At 41.2% G+C, this 17,105-nt stretch overlaps 1 protein-coding gene across 4 annotated transcripts in view; it reads right to left on the minus strand.

Moving 5' to 3' along the window:
• Window positions 1-17,105, minus strand: part of ASAP1 (ArfGAP with SH3 domain, ankyrin repeat and PH domain 1) — a 142,090-nt gene that overhangs the window by 100,417 nt on the left and 24,568 nt on the right. For 3 of the 4 annotated variants that reach the window (XM_059466295.1, XM_059466313.1, XM_059466288.1), the window contains exon 3: window positions 12,188-12,317. In XM_059466295.1, coding sequence (XP_059322278.1) covers window positions 12,188-12,317 — 130 coding nt within the window. Of the gene's footprint in view, window positions 1-12,187; window positions 12,318-12,803; window positions 12,838-17,105 lie in introns of those variants that run through there. The other variant, XM_059466304.1, reaches the window with a different exon arrangement.

Raw genomic sequence — 17,105 nt, forward strand, 5'->3', positions numbered from 1 at the left:
CTTGCTCACTGCAAGACAAATGAGACAGTTTTAATAAGTACTTGTCAACTTTATTGAGGAGTTATCTAATGGCATACACTCATCTGGACCCAATGAAGTAGCACCATTACTTGCAGGCACAAGTTATATGTCATGAAGCAATTGAGATCATGACAGAAAAAAACAAGGCAGGACAGCTCTTTATTGTTACCATCAAATGGCAGCAATAGAGAACAAAAAGTAAATAAAATCAAATTGAAAAGGAATACACAGAAAGGGAGAAAACTGCTTTGTATGCAACCAGGTTTGGCCTTCCACATAAACATTAAAGCTATGGAAAAATATCCATGATTTTTAAGATTCAAAGAGACATGAATTGCTTTCATATTTACAATATGCACAATATTCACTGGTTCATTTTAAAGGAAGCTGCTTTGCTGCAACTTGTTGCCTAATTAAATAGGGTGAGAAAAACAGGAAGCTGTACTAAACTGCACGAGTTCAGCAAACAGAGCAGGCTTTGCTGAAGTAAAGCAACACCATTACAGCTGTTTTAACACATGAAAAAAAATTGAAAAACCTGTCCTAGACGTGGAAAAAAGCAAGCAAGGAAGCATATGGAGCACTTCAAATGAAATGGGGAGACAGGGAAGGGCAGGAAGTGAATCCGAGGGTTTAAGTCAGCAGCAAAGAGCTTCATTAAACCTGCAAACTGTCAGCAAAGAAAAAAGGGCATTTCTTCTCATGTTTTCTCTGCCAGTTTAAACAAGGTCTCCTTCCAAGCACTTCCTGTGAAAGCTTGGCAACAAAACTGCCACCAGAGGATAATAAACATTTTTAAAAAGGAAGATTCAGAGAGATCTAGCATCTCTTCCCTTATAACTGTACTAGTGAGCAGACAATATTTGGGCACTTGGGCTTCTGCAAGTGACCCCACTCCAAAAGATTTTACTTCTCTGTATGCCTGAATCACATCACCTAAGGAATAACACCATTTTTTCCAAATCTGTCAGCAGACAGTTCTGGTATCATAACAGTGAAAAATAATTTAAGGAGGTCTTAACATCAAAGAGTCTCTTTAGGCTTCTTTCATCCCTCCCTGAAAGAGACTAGAGGTGGGGGAAGAAAAACCACAACTAACCAAAGGGGCAACAAAAAAAAAAAAACCACCACAAAACATCCCCTAAAAATTATACCATTTTAAGTGCTGCAGCCATAACAATATACTAGAAAACTAAACTATATATATCTCCATCTGCCTTGCAAAAGAATCAAAATTTTATTATTTTGCCCAAGTAGCTTTCCCCAAATCAAATAATAAAAGTTTAATTTTGGCAAAGTCTCATATGAAGAACAATTTGCAAAAGAAATCAAGGCACCATTTATAAGGTTTGGAAAATGTAGTGTGTGAGGCCAGTTTTACAGTAAAAACAAACAGCTTTGTCAAAACATTTAAGGCAACTTCATTCAACTTTCTATTTCTAGTTAGTTATAAATTCTTGTCTGCTATAAACTCATTGTCTGTTTTAATACATTTCAACTTCATGACTAACACAGATAATATAAATACTTTTCCAAGATAAGAGATTGGACAGCAGACATAGTCAGGATATCCCACTTGCATCGTCTTAGCATCATCACTCTTCATTTAACAATTTTCCCCATAACTTTGGCACTTAGTGAGGCAAGAAAAATACAGAGCCAAAACACAACCAACAGCATCCAAGTATCTTAGATTTAAGATACCTCCTTAGGAATTCTTAGTTAAAAGTCCTCCATTCCCACTGGTTTCACAAACACCATCACCATTGTATATTACATTATTAACAACACAGGGATGGACCATCATGGTCCTGCTTACTGACAATGTGACACAGTGTGGCACAATTTTCACATTCTGTTATACTCATCCTGGCATCATTTAACTTTATTAAAATTCAACAGTTTCATAAACTGACAATTAACAAACAGTTTCTGAAGGTTGCAAACAGGCACTCTGTCATCACTGAACGAAAGCATCCTAAGCTTTTAACGTCACCCTTACATTTTTCTAACAGCTCTCTTCATTACCTCACTACACACTGCAGAGAACATCTCAACTACTTTCAAGCCTATGACACTGACATGTACAAGTATTAATTAGAATGGTTTTGTTTGTTTGGCATGAGCATTGCATTCTTGTAGTTTGATTGTCATGTGTTTTTTATGCCACCAGCCTTGACTTCTCTAAGGCCTAGGACATGGTCACACACAACATCCTTGTCACTCATCAGGGAGACACAGGTTTGATGGATACAGGCTGGATGACAAGCAATTGGCTCAGTGACCACATCCAAAGTGTTTGAATCGATGGCTCAACTTCCTGAACCTGGGTCCAGGTAAATCCCTCTATCAAAAGGCTGGGGGATGAATGGATTGAGAGAAGCAGTGTCAAGAAGGCCTTGAGGACTGGGCTTGTTAAGTCTGGAGAAGAAAAGGCTCCAGGAGAACCTTATAGCACCTTCCAGTACCTATAGGAGGCTACAACAGAGCTGGAGACTTTTTCCAACAAGAGCATGTAGTGATAAGACAAGGGGGAATGGCTCTAAACTGAAATACAGTCGGTTTAGATTAGCCATTAGGAAAAAAATCCCTATATTCTATGATTTTAGAAAATGAGGTTTTTAAAACCTAATCAAAATTGGATATCTAAATCCTAGTGCAGTCTCACAAGAAGACACAACTCTCCCAACAAACAAAACCTGCTATATTTTATTCTTTCCTGCCTCCCCCATCCCTAGTAAATATTTTCTGTAGCACTCCAAAAAAACTAAGTTTTATATTAAGGACATTTCTTCAGGTATATTTCCCTCTATAGTCCAAAATTCTTGCTTTGAGAATAAAAAAAAATCAAAAGATAATTTACCTGAAAAGTAAAATATATTACAAGAAGAAAGAAAATTATTATTATAAATTCAAGGTGGGAGCACTAGAATTCAAAATTCAAATCACGTTCCTACAAAGAAAATTTAATAATAAAAATTAACCCAGCAGAGACATAGTTCAGCTGTAATATAGTTATAACTTTACAGAATAAATTAGCTTTCTAGAAGTACAGATTGGTAATTTAAAAAGAATTACATAACTTGCCAACATTCAATAACTATTCAAACTATTCCTAAAAATCACACAAAGCCCCAAATTTAATAAGCTTTTCAACTACACTTTTGCAGAGGTGTGAGTAGTATCCCATTTTCTCTATTAAAGCAGTCTCCCACTGAAAGAAAACAAATATCAATTTTCTTACACTGGTTTTATTAGGTTTAAATGTGCTGCTTTTCCAAGAATAAGCTCACTGTAAACTCCTACCTGAAAACACAAAAACACATTCATGAAACTAAACAACCACTTTACTTTGCCTCCTTATGTTCTAAAAGATTAAATCATGCAGTCCAAACAATTTTAAGGAGCCTACTTCTACAGTCAAGTGGAGTTTTGAATGTCTCTGAGAACAAGGTTTCACATTCTCTCTGAGCACTAGTTCCCCAGATTCATGGTTCAAAACAAACAAGCCCCCAAAATAATAATAATAGAAAACCACAAATACACCCCCTCAAAACTTTCTCAAAAGCAATCAGAATTTCTACTCTATCAGTTTTCTGCCTTTACATATACTACACATTTGAGAAATCAATATGACCTTCCCTCAGTCTCTTGTCTAAGGCTGAAGAAGTCTGGTTTTCCCTCATTAAGTGATGTGCTCTAGGCCCTTCATCACCTTGGTGACCCTCACTTGGACTTGTGGCAGTCTATAACTTTTCATGTATTGGTGAACCCCAAACACAGTACTTTAGATGTGGTCTCACAGCTCCTGACAGGGGGAAGAACCACTATCTTCTGGCTGCAACTTTACTAACACAGCCCAGTACGTGGCTGGCCTTTGTCACTGTGAAGCCACACTCAACAGCTCATCCACCTGGGTCCAAGGTTCTTCCTCAGAAAACTGTCCTATGGCCAGCCTGTACTGCTGCACATGGCAGCTCCATCCCTCCCTGGGGCAGGATTTCATATTTCTCCTCAATGAGTCACACAAGGCTCCTCCTGTGTCAGGCCACTTCTCCAGGTCCCACTGAAGGGTGACTGCTGCCAGCAGATTGAACAACTTGGTACGGTCCAAATAAACCTGATGAGATCACACTCAAGCCCACCATCCACCCAATTAAAAGATACCAAATGGCTCTAATTCCAAAACTGATCCTGGAAGGCACTGGTGCCACTTGCAACCTGAGGCCAGCTGGACTTGGCTTCATTGGTCCCCCCACTCTGGGTTGGCCACCCAGGCCATGTCCCACCCACCCTGCAGATCCCTGACCTGGTCCATCTCTCACAGCTGGGACAGAAGGCTCCCAGAGCACACCATGCCTAAGGTCTGACAGTCCTACAGACTCTTGTTTAGCACAAGTTACCTCCAGCACCATACTGATTTTTAGCTCTTAACCAGGACAAAACCAAGAAATAAAAGACTCCACTGGCATTGTAAGTTTCTATTTCTGCATCAGAAAAAGTTTTATATTTCTTCTGTTAAGAAATGTAACAAGAAGGATAAAACAAGAAAGGTCAAGATAGAGATGGCTATTTAGAAGAAAGAAAAAGCATTCACTTTCCAGTTTAACCACAGCAACAACACAACTTCAGGCCTCTCTTTTCACCACTGACTAAAAGAGACAAGAAGGCCACGTGTACCCACATGCACATCTATGTGTGTAAAGGGGGAAATGAAATCCTTACATTTTGTTGCTTTTTCACAGGATCATTAAAGGATCCATAATCACCACAATCAAGCCCACTGTAATCCAAAATCTTACTTGTCACAATGCTTATACAAAAGCTCAGTATTAGCCCACTGATAGCAATATTTACAACCCATTACATATAGCTATAGATAAATAACACAGATCAACACTCTCTCTTTAGAAATATAAAATAACTGTTTGTTGCACTTCTCAGCAGGGAATGGACTTCCAGCTGCACTCCTTCAGGAAAGGAAACTCATGCCATTATCTCAGGGCTTTTCCTTTGTACTCACCAATAAACTTTAGACCTCTTAGCCAGTATCAAACAAACCTGGCTGAACAGTCTCTAAGTACCAAAATATACTACTAACTGGACTCTGAAAAGTTTTCCATGAGATGTAAAAACTCTATTAGCTGAGAGTCCTTTTTTTAGAACATGCTTATATTGCCTACCTTTGCACTTGAAACAATACTGATAATTAGCATGCTCAGCTTGATTCTGCCTAATGGTTTTATTGCAAGGCACTATTCCATTCAAAATGAGATGCTGTGATCTTTCTTACAATTATCCTCTGTAAATTTGCTTCACATCTGCTGTTTAAAATTATTAAAAGCCATCTTTATTCATATTGTTACAAATCATAAAGACAGTTATGAAAATTGAGTTTTACTCTTTGTAGTAAGAAACATACTGGAAATTAAATCAACCAATCTCATTCTGTTCTGAATCATTCACGTGCAGTCCTTCAGTGACACCCTGCTGAAATACAAACATGGCTTTGTGGGCTGTTTCCCCCTCTCTGTTTTCTTCAAAGCACTTTTTTATTGCTTTTTAACTACGGAAGGTGTCTCCACAGGACTCAAACCTAAACATTAAACTCAGCTTCAAGTCGTGTCACTTTAAGTGTCTCCCCTCCATCAGGGCCAAGTTCCCATGACTACATGGTACACACTCTGTCAGGGTTTATCTGCACAGCATACTGAACAGAGTGCACCAAAGAGCACTTTCACAGCTTCCTAACTGATGGGTAAACATGAAGAAGCCTGTTGGGAGTTCAAAACAAGAAGCAATACTTCCCGAAAAAACATATGAGGTACCAAATGCACTAAGTACTTTCATAAATATGCCTAAAATGAATACAAATTCTCAAAAGGCAAAGCTAATTCATCTGCCATGACTGAAACTTTGAGCTACTAGAGAGTGTTTCTTATTTTTCCTAACATCAGTCACATTTAAGTAAAAGGAGATTGCCTGCTTATTACAGACGAATGCTTTGACTGCTATCAAATGAAGGGTAAAACTGATTACACACTAAATGAATAAATACTGTAGCATGCAAATATAAAAGCATCCTCAGCTGCATTTTAAATACAATACACTGCTGTCAACTCCATCTGTATCACATTTTCAGTGCTGTGATTGGGAGTCACCCATGTGCTCTCACTGCGGCCTCTGTATTTCAGAATGCTCACATGCCCATCTTTACATCTCTGTTGCAATTTGTCATTCATTGCAAAAGCAGCAATAATTATCCTGACTTTTATTATCTACACAAATAAATTTTTCTTATCCGTTATTTTTAGGACAGTTTGCTATCAAAAGCCTATTTCCTCAAAAACTGAAGATTGCTTGTGGTCTGTTACATAAAAAACCAGCTCTGAAGTACAAAGCTCTCTATGATGCAAGACTGCTTCTAACTGCCATAAGTAATAATTTACAAGATTAGGAAGAGCTGAGTTTAAGTCTAATGCTGCTGGAGCTCCCTGGATTCACCTCCTAAAAATAAAAACATATTTTAATTTAAAAATGGAGAAATGCAAAGAGTAGGATGTTACAATTTATTTGTTGCAATTATATAGAAGTGATGCTTCAAAAGTAATTAAGTGATAGAAATTTTTTCTATTATTTATTTATTTCTCTTGACACACACACACACAAAATAGATCCTACTCATTATCACAGCCCAGGGTAATGAACAAAGTCTATACAAAGTCTATGTCAAAAACAACCAGCAGAAGTTGCTACAGAATGGAAATGCTCCTGTTCTCATGCATGGTTTCACCTGCCTCCCTTGATAGAACACTCTGTCACTGGAGAAGGATGTTGGGGTGGAAAAATGTATGAAATCACCACAGAAGATCTGATGTTATGGCAGTTTCAGTGCTACACAAGTTTCAACAAAATTATAAGGAGGAAAAATGCTGTCCCCTCATCCTCATGCCAAAAGTCCCTCCTCACAGTAGAATAATAAATAAATGCATAAACTGAAGCCCACAGGGAAAGATACATATGGGAAACTGTGAAAATGATTCATACACAACACATTATGAAAGAAAAAGTTTTTAAAAGGCAAAGCAAAAAAAGTAACAACCCCATACTTTCCCTTTTCCCATCTCTAATCTTAGAGATGTATCCATGACATGAAGAAAAACATGAGAAATCTTCTCCTTTCAAGCTTTTTTAGTTTACACCAGACTTGCACCAAGAACAACAAAATGTGTATAAGGCTGAGCAGGAGCCAGACAGTCATTCTTTAGTGATGTATATGCACACATCTGTTATAGGACCAGCCCAGACTGACAGACTGCTGTGCTCAGGCAGATCAGCACTGTGAGAAACAAAATGAGCAACAATCATTGCAGGAATAGTGTTGGTTTGGGGTTTTTTTTAATTAAAAACCAAAACATAACAAAACCAAAACCTGAAAGCAAAATGCAAACGTATCTGCAGCCAATCTAATTGTCAGAAAACACATTTTAAGTTTCAGCTTCTCACTCAAGTGAAAAAGAAAGAAAGAAATAATATTAATCATTTAAGATGTTCAAGTATTAGAGAAGAACAACAGCAAAACAGGCATTAAACTGCAAAATCAGCATCATCCCAACTGAAGCTGTTCTTTATTTTATCATCAGCTTCTAGCTGTCCCTTCATATCTACCAGCCTGACTAAAGAGAATTTAAATATTTAAGCTTAATCTCTGTCTCCAGACAGTCCTGCACAACATCTGCTACTTTAAGAGAAAGACTCAGAACTGCCTGGTCATGATAACTGAGCTATCCCTTGAGTGCAAAGATGTCCTTTCAGCTGGAGCTGGGACACAGCAGAATGATAATCAAGACAGTCTTGTGGTGATCCCACATGTGCACTACTTCTTCTCAGAACAGATGTCATCATTCTCTAAAAATTCCAGCTAGCTCACAAAGTAATATTAACTCAATGATTAAAATCAACTTTTCAAAATCTATTTGAGTAACACAAATCATGGAGCTTCTGTGGATACAAAAGCATGTCTGGTCAAAACAAAGCAGAGGCTGTATTTTAAGAGACTGTATCAGTGATCTGTCTGTATTTACCATTTAGGCTTTTTACTTAAAAAAAGTAATTAGCCATCCATTTACATATGCAATAATTCCCTCTTCATATGATCATTACAGATTCTTATAATAGTTTGGGTCAGAAGAGATCTTAAAGAGCACCAAGCTGGACCCCCTGCCATGGGCAGGGACACCTTGCCCTGGACCACACTGCTCCAGGTCCCATCCAGCCTGGCCTTCAGCACTGCCAGGGATGGGGCACCCACAGCTCCTCTGGGCAGCCTGTGCCACTGTCTCACCACTCTCACAGTAAAGAATTTGTTCCCTATATCTAATTAAATTTAAAGCCATTCCCTCCTGTCCTGACACTCCCCACCCTTGTATAATGTCCCTCTCCAACTCTCTCAGCCTTTAGGCCCTGGGAGGCTGCTCTAAGGGCTTCCCAGAGCCTTCTCTTCTAGAGCCTGAAAACTCCAACTCTCTCAGCCTTTCTAAAGAGCAAAGGTGTTGCATTACAAAAGAAACCTCCCAACTGCATGCAGAAAAATGTTAAAAATATATTTTTTACATGAATGTCAGATCATGCTGAAGAAATCAACAGAAAGGAGTACAGATTGCAAATTCTCTCAAATTCGACCTATAGTACAATATAATGGTTGTTTCTCCCTCTATGAGTTTGAGAAAAAACCCTATTATTTTAGCAAAAGAATGATCTTGAAAATGTGTGTTTACTTGGAGGCAATTACATAACACTCATGCTCTAAAAAAAATATATTATAAAACAATCTTGCAGCTTTTGTTAACTACTGTTAAAGAGGCCTAAGCCTGGCTAGAAATATGGCAGGGTTTTTTTTTTTTTTTATTTTGGTGTGTCTGGATGATAAAAATCAAAGCTTGGTCTCTTGAAAGGAGAGAAAATCTTCATAAATTTCAGTAGTTTTAAACAATATAGCATTAAACCTTCCTATTCAATAAACTGCTATAGAGTAGCATGTTCTTTCTACTGTCTTTGATTAATATTATGGCAGATTTAAATAAAGTTTGGGTGGAAGATTTTCTTTTGTTTTGTCTGTCGCTTTAATAAGTTGAGAACAGCGAAGTCCTTTGGAGGAGCACTCCCATGGTTCTCATTTTGTGAGGTATGCCTTTGTGCTTTGTTAGGCCTTCCACTGAAAACTTACTGAATACAAACTCATCAGAATCAGTAAACATGTCTGCTCTGATTTTTCAGTTGAAACTTGTTCCAAAATTGCATATAACTGGATCCAAAATCTCCTCTGAAAATGAATTAAATAGGAAAAAGAGTGGTAACTAGGAGATAATATGTAGCAATTCACCCAGCTGAACACACTGCCCCTCTACTGATGGACAATCAAGTGAGAAAATCAGAAAATGAGTCCATCACCTCTTATTATTTCAGAGAACTTGTTAGTTGTGATGCAGGAACAGTAAGTTCACAATTTTTTAATAACTTCACAGAACCAGGTAATGACATCCACACAAAACCACTTTTCTTTCATCACATTCTTTATGAAAAGGTTTTTCTTATCTAGCTACTGATCTGAGCTACAGCAGGAACTACACTGGACTCAGAAGCTGGAAAACAGAGCTAACTTTCATTAAATCTGTTTAATTTCCCTTGCATTTCTGTTCAGAAAACAGTCCCAGTTTGCAAGGTTGCTTAGAATACAGAAAATAATTAGTTAATCCACAAACTAGTTTACAGTTGCAGAGGTAGGTGCAGGTTGTGCTGAAATAAATTAGGTGTAAAACAACCTCAGCTCCTCCAGGCAGCAGCGCCATAACAGCACGGAGCCTGCCACTGCCTGCACGAGTCCAGATGCAACATCCAGTTAAAAACCAAACAGCGGCAAGGAGGGAACCATCCCCTTCGCCTTAACACAGCACGCTCACCACTGAAGTTCAGGAGCTGCGTGAGGCGTTCTTAGGTCACTCACAACACATCAACAACAGCAGCAGGAGCTGCAGAACACCCACTTCAACCACTGGTTTTAATCCCGTGTTTCACAGAACTCACTGCTTTAGGTAAGCAGGTGTAGAGAAACCAGCCCAGCTCGAAAGCAGCAGCAGCAAAACTGTGTCTTCACTGTAATTGGAGCTTGCATGCACAAAGACTCCAAAGGAGCCTTTTGGTAGCAACATCCTGACTGTATGTCCGCATGCAAATTATTAACTATAAATTTGGGAGAGTTGCAGATTTTTTGCACGTTACGGTAGAGCCTGTTTAAATCTTGTTTCCCACCAAATAAAGCTTTTTTGTATTTACAGATAATAAAAAATAATGCAAAACAAGTCCAGTTTAAACTGCAATCAGCTCAAATAGGGCACATAAAACAGTTATACAAACAAAAGAAATTCAAAGAAGAGCAACACAAGCAACAGAAGTACCCACCATTCTTTATTCCCCAATTTACAGTCAAATCCAACATAAAAATTTCTAAAATACACACAGTCCACACAAATAGTGCAGAACACTGTGTATTTATCTGATATATTTTGTTTCTTTTTGGAAAGGCATTATCACATTCAACCTGCACTGATGTATCTCCCAAACCATGAAAGCATTACACTGTATTCTTACCCTAGAAGTAAGTTGCCAGTGATGACAAAATATGTATTATTTAACTCTGTGCATGCTGTCAAGTGTACTAATAAGCATATCAATGTCTGTACCTATTCCACATAGTTAAGAACAGGGGGCAGCAATTCTGTCAAACACTAACCTAACAGGTTGATTCTTGAGAAATCTATCAGTGGCCATGGCTTAGTTACAAGAGAAAAGAAAAACCAAACCAGTTACAATTATGGAAAAGTTACAGATGTTAATCTAGGTTACATAATAAAGATAAAATAGATAATTCTAAATGCGAACTTACAATCACTGTCATCAATTGCCCCAGACAACAGCGCTGTTACAGTTCTGAACATAGACAGTTTTTCTATTAAAACTTCAACTGATCTGAATCCTGCAGCATCATATTTCCATACCCAAGACTATCAAGCAAAAACCATAATTAAATAATTAATACTCTTTCCTTGCATACCAAATGTTTTGCTCATGCCAACACATTCAGCAGAACTAAAAGACTCTATTAAATCCATCTCCTAGATACGGGCTGGCTCCTGAAGAATCGACAAATACTTGATGAACTAAGTGTATAATCCAAACCAACAACTAACTGCAACCTCTGCAACAATAGCAAAAATCTGTCTTCTTTCAGTGGCATCATGCTTGGACCTTCAAACAAGCAAAAGGCAAGAGAAGAGCTGTACACTGTCTTCTTTTAAAGTCATTTGGAAGACATTTCCTCATAACCACTGACCTAGTACATAGGAAATCACTCTGAAACCTCAAATAGGAAGCAGTGGACTGATATTCCTTGGAAACCAGCTCTGGAAGTTTACCCATTTTCATGCTCCTATTTCTTGACAGCAGAGCAGGGTGAACATTTAAATGACGCTCATAACAAGCATGAAAAACCCCAGCACTGAGGCTTCAAGGTTGAAGTGCTGAGACCATACAATCTCTTCTGCTGCATTATTTTGCTTCTCTCCTTCCACCAATTCTGTTTTCATATTATTTCCTTCACTCCACATTCATCTCTTCATCCTTACCTCATTTCTTAAACCAAGTCTCCCTTGGCAGATTTCTGCAGTCAGAGTTCTGTGCTTACTTGATGTAATGAGTGGCTGGGGAAAACCTCTACTAATGCTCTCAAACAAAACTCACCCTTCATCTTCCCTCTGAAAATCCCAACATTCACGCATTTTTTTCTACTGCAACAACTGACAACACTGAAAACACCAAGAAGTACCACAGCAACATATAAGTTCAGACAACTGCTTTACGCGCTAATCTTTGAGACGCCAGAGCAGGAAAGCTTTCTGTAACTAGCTCAACACAAGGGCAAAGTCCCACAATTAAAAGAGCAGATTACATGCATACCAACGCCTCTGGCTCCTGTGGATTTGGGCGGGTGGTGCTGCCCCGTCCCTGATGCTCTCTCAAAGGCGTACAGAAAAAAAATTAATAAAAAGGAACAAAAAAGAGGGAAAATGATAAAAACGAGGGGATAGGGTTTGGGGTGTGGACGATTTACCTCTTCCAGCAGCGTGACCGTGTTCCTGCAGTTCTGCAAGCGGGTGGTGAAGCTGGAGGTGGTCGGGGAGTTGTAATCCTCTGTGGTCTCGGCGATGAACTCCGACACGGTGATCTGGTCCGGCATGATCCTGCCCCACCGGTAAAGCCCAGGAGAAGCCGGGCACACAGATCCGAAGAGAGAAGCAGCCAAGTTTCGAGGGGAAAGGTGGGGGAAAAAAATAAGAAAACGAAAAAAAAAAAAAAAAAAAAAAAAGGAGAGGGAAGAAGATGTTAACAGCCAGCAGCAGAGACCCGCAGCATCAAAGCACCGGCGCCGCAGAGGGAGGCTGAAGCTTCGCCCTCTACATCCAGCCTCTCCCCGGCCGCCCCCTCCTCCTCCGGGCAGGAGGTGAAGGGGGAGAGGCCCCCGCACGGCGCCCCTCGCTCGGCCCCGCCGGTGGGGAGCGCTCCCGCGGCCGCCTCCGAGCAGCCCAGCTCGGCCCCGCCGCGGCGCTGCGGGGAGGGCGGCGGGAGGGGAGCGGCGACCGCGCCGGGCTCAGCCCCTTTCCCCACCCGCGCCGATCCCCCCACGCCCCCCGGCCCGGCCGCTGCTCCCGCCCGCGTCGAGCACTGACTTGTGCGGGCTCGCGCTGCGCCCCCCGGGCGGGGGAGGCGGGGCCGGGCCGGGCGCGGCGGGGCCGCGGGGCCGCGCTGACGGGCACCGCTCACGGGCACGCGCCGCCCGCCGCCGCTACGCGCGACAACGAGGAAGCAGCTCCGCGCAGGCGCGGCCGGCGCTCCCCTCCCCCGGCCCCGCGGTTTCTGAGGGGGGGAGGCTGCCACTCTTTCGTTTTCTTATCATAAAAAAGGGGTTTTTGGTGGGAGCCGACAAGGTCGGGGGATGCTGCGCTGCGGTACTGTCCCTAAGCGGGAGAATGAGCTTCCCGTGCCTCTGGCACCGGGGAGAGACCCTGCCCTCCTCGGGCTGCGGCTCCGCTCCCTCTCCAGGGAACCCCCAGGGCGAGTCGGAGCCTCTCGTGTTTCTTTATTTCCCTTCCGTGAGTCCGTCACGGGCGGTCGGAGCCTATCCGCCGGGGATGTACAGCCGAGGATTCGTGCAGCCGAGGTTGCCACCCCTCTCGGCAGCCTTGACTGCATAGGTTTTTACGCTCCTTAGTCTTAGTTAATTTTTAAGAAGTCCTGCTATGATTTAGAGAAGCCCTTGAAGTTGCTATTGCCGATTTTGCGTTACAAGCTCTGTGCCGGAGCAGAGCTGTCTCAGTGCTGCCGTGGCCGGGTCGCGCAGCCCAGCGCGGTGCCCCGGAGCAGCGCTGGCCCGAACCTGAACCGCGGGCTCACAGCTCTGTGTTCGCTCACAAACAGTATTTCTGAATAGTTAACATCTCCTTTATCCATTGTTGTATCACGTAGCTCAGGGAACTGACAGACAGACAGACCCCTTTTTTTTTGTTTTTTTTTTTTTTTCCTTAAAGCTTAGGTTTGAGGTCCCATATGTTCATTTCTAAAGAAGGCTAAGTCTCAGGAGGCTCAAGTAATTGTGGTCATCTGCTGCATCAGTGTGATTTATTTAGCCTTACTGTGTGATTTCCTCCTCCTTATATTTGGGATTCTCTCCACACAAGCTGGGCCATTCAGGAATGGTAAATATTCTCAAATCTGAACAATTGAGAATGAGCAATATTATGTGGCTGTATCCATTTCAAAAGATTTTATGTTCTCTGCATAAGTACCTGCCATATTACAATGTGGTTAGGCTTGTACATGGTTTTGCATGTAATTCTAATAAAATGCCTGTGCAACTCAAAAATAGTTTACAGTATCAACTAAAAACTGCAATGCCTGAGTAAGGATAAAAAGGAGATGCCTGATTTGAGTATACTCGTAAAAAAATTACTTCTATGCAGTTCTGTCAGCAAAAATATGACCAATACTCCTGAGCAGTGGTCCTGCCTGAACATGTTTCTGTATTTCATTGCCTTAGTAGAAGCCCTCCATGTGGCCATGTGATTGCTGCTGCTGCTGCTGCTTCACGTGATGCAGCTTTCTGGCACAAAGGCTCTGAGCTCGTACAGATGATTGTTAAACGTCATGAGACTCTGAAAGGTAGAGTAGGCAAGAGGAGGAGGAAGCCAAGAAAAGAACTGTGTGGGAGTTACAGTGAAAAATGGATTTGGGCAAAAAAAAATGAAGGGCTGAAGAAGCAGCGGGAGAGGTAGGAAGAAAATCAGTTGATGATTGTGTTCATCGGAGCAGTGGAGGAGGAAGAGAGACCAAGAAGATAAAAATGGCTGGTGGCATCAAAAGCAGCATGGAAAGGAGAGTAAAGAACTGGCTGGGGGGTTGGGCCAGGGAAGAGCTGTTGGTAAAATCCAAAAGAGCTGTTTTGGCCTAGCCTGCTTGGAAACTGGATGGGTGAGGGATACGGCCCGAGGGCCCAGCAGGGTCTCTGTGGTCACCCCCTGTAATTTCCTGCTGAACATCAATCATGGGCTGTCACACAGCTGTTCCTGGTGGTCCACAGGTCAGCCACAGTGTTCACATTAGGAAGGTTCCTGATCCCTCACTGGCAGATTTCAAGTGAGGATAAATCCATCACACTGGTGGACAAACTGGTTTAATTAATTGGGTGCTCTCACTATCAGAGTTGAATTGTTCTTCTTCGGGCTGAAGTTATTGAGCTTGACCATTAATCTCTGGATTGTAAAATAACCTCATCTGTTATCCCAATAAATCCCCCCAGAAGCTGAGCATATTGCTAAAGACATAATTGCTTTGATACTATTTTGTGCAAATTTAAACTACAGAACTGAAGAGCATATTCAGCTAAGAAAGGGAGTAGACCGGCCAGGGAAACTGTGAAGAGTGACAGAAGTGAAGGCAGAGCAGAAAGTGCAACTGAACTTTTGTGTTTCCTCATCAGGGAAAAAAGTTGTCTTCTAAAAAGACATATAAAATATATAAGAAATAGAATGAATACAGAAGAATACTGGTAAATAAAGAGAATGGCACAATGCCTAAAAATGAAAAAGGAAGATCATAGCTGCCTTTTGGTCTGTTTTTGACTGTTCTGAAATTGTTTTTGACTGTTCTGAAATTGTTTACTCTGCCAGAGAGAATACAGTGCTCTGTTTTGCTGCTTAGAAGCAGCATTTCCCCTTCCCCTATTCAAATGTTAGTAAAGAAAATAGCCCTATAGGCATGACCTCTTTGGACTTGGATTATTTTCATTTAAACACATGGAAACAAGATCAGTAAATTAATATGATTTTAATAAAAACATAAAGCTACCTGTAAAATGTGCTAATGTTTAAACTAGTCAGATAATGTAAGTATTTCAAATAGCATTCAGCGATTTTCAGATTTAACTATGTTTCCTGTTTTGAATCAGTATCTGAGATTCAATTCTAAATTTGTAAGATGCACCTCTCTATAAATTGTCACTAACTGAAATCACTGTTTCACTTCACAAATGTCAAAGAATAATCATCAGAATGTGAAAGTTATGTTTCACAGTGTCTGCTGTAACCCTGTCTTAGTCTGTGCTAGATCCTGGGTGAGGCTGTGCCACAGCCTTTTTCTCATGGAAGGTTTGCCATTGAAGTTATGTTTATCTCAGTCCTCTTGGTATTCTGAAGTGAAATACATCTTTTCCATCCTGGACAAGCTAATGCCAGTGAGGATCATGCAAGCAGCACTGGAAATCACTTACTCCTTACTGCTGATGCATTGCAGTCCAGGTAGTTGTGCTGTCTTGCCATCCCACCCAGTGATTCAGTCTACAAATCCACTTGATTCCCTGGTTTGTATTGTGATTGCAAACAGAAGAGTTAATTACAGCAAACTGAGAGTAATTCTGCAGTACTGGTGATAGTCACCATGCTCAGGGAGAGGCTAAGGAACATAGCAATGACAAGCTGCAGACACAGGTGTTGTGCAATAAACTGAATAGCAATGATAGTATTCTTCATTTTATAGTATTTTAGAGAGCTTATATTTAGATTGAGGCCATCAGTTCACTCACAGGAGCTGAGCAGGAGTGAACAGGTGATGATGTTTTCATCCCTGTGAACTTTGCAGCATGACCAGTATGTGCAGAGGTGAAGATCTACATGGCACTTGCACAGCTCTTCACATCATCAATGCAATTAACTATTGAAACCACACAGCCATGAGATAGAGAACAGCAAGATTATGTTTCCACTGCAGATAAGGAGCCAGATAGATGAGCTTGTGTCCCTGCTGTGTTTGTGGCTGTCTAGCTTTAGTCATGCAAAGCCATCTCTTCAGGGTATCAACACCTCATCTAGGCTGAAGCTGGTGGTGAATCTCCTGTGGGATGTGGTTATGCTGTCTGCAGAGAGCAGCCCCAGGACCACCCTGAGGTCACACTTCCCTGCTGCATAGGAAGCAAACTCACAGATGCAAACTCAGGTGTGGTTGCTGCTTTTGGAAACAAGCTTGACCCGGGTCCCTGGCTGTGCACCAGTGTGTTGTCAAGCATGCTCAGACAAGATGCCTCCAGGGCCATTTGCAGCCTCTCAGTGTGGCAGCAAAGTTGTTAGCTGGAAAATGGAAATCACTGTGCACATCCCTTCTGTGCAGTGATCCTTCTGATTACTACCAGTGTAGTCATGGCAGGATCTCACATTCAGGGGGTTTTGATTCTCAAGTATTAACATGATGATGCCTTTTTGCAAATACAGGTTTACAGGTTTACACTCAGTTCTTGACTTGCAAGGTTTCCATCTTGGTGATTACTGCAGATAAAAGTGCTGATTTTATAATATGACAGACAGTAGTGCTTCATTAAAACATCAAATCATTGAAATGCACATGCTTTTCTTAGTAAACTATATAGTTGTTCTTTTTATGCTCCTTAACAGCTCCACAAACATGGAGAGTGTCACCAGCTCAGC

The sequence above is a fragment of the Ammospiza nelsoni genome, chromosome 1 (genome assembly GCF_027579445.1).
Source record: "Ammospiza nelsoni isolate bAmmNel1 chromosome 1, bAmmNel1.pri, whole genome shotgun sequence".
Lineage (NCBI taxonomy): Eukaryota > Metazoa > Chordata > Aves > Passeriformes > Passerellidae > Ammospiza > Ammospiza nelsoni.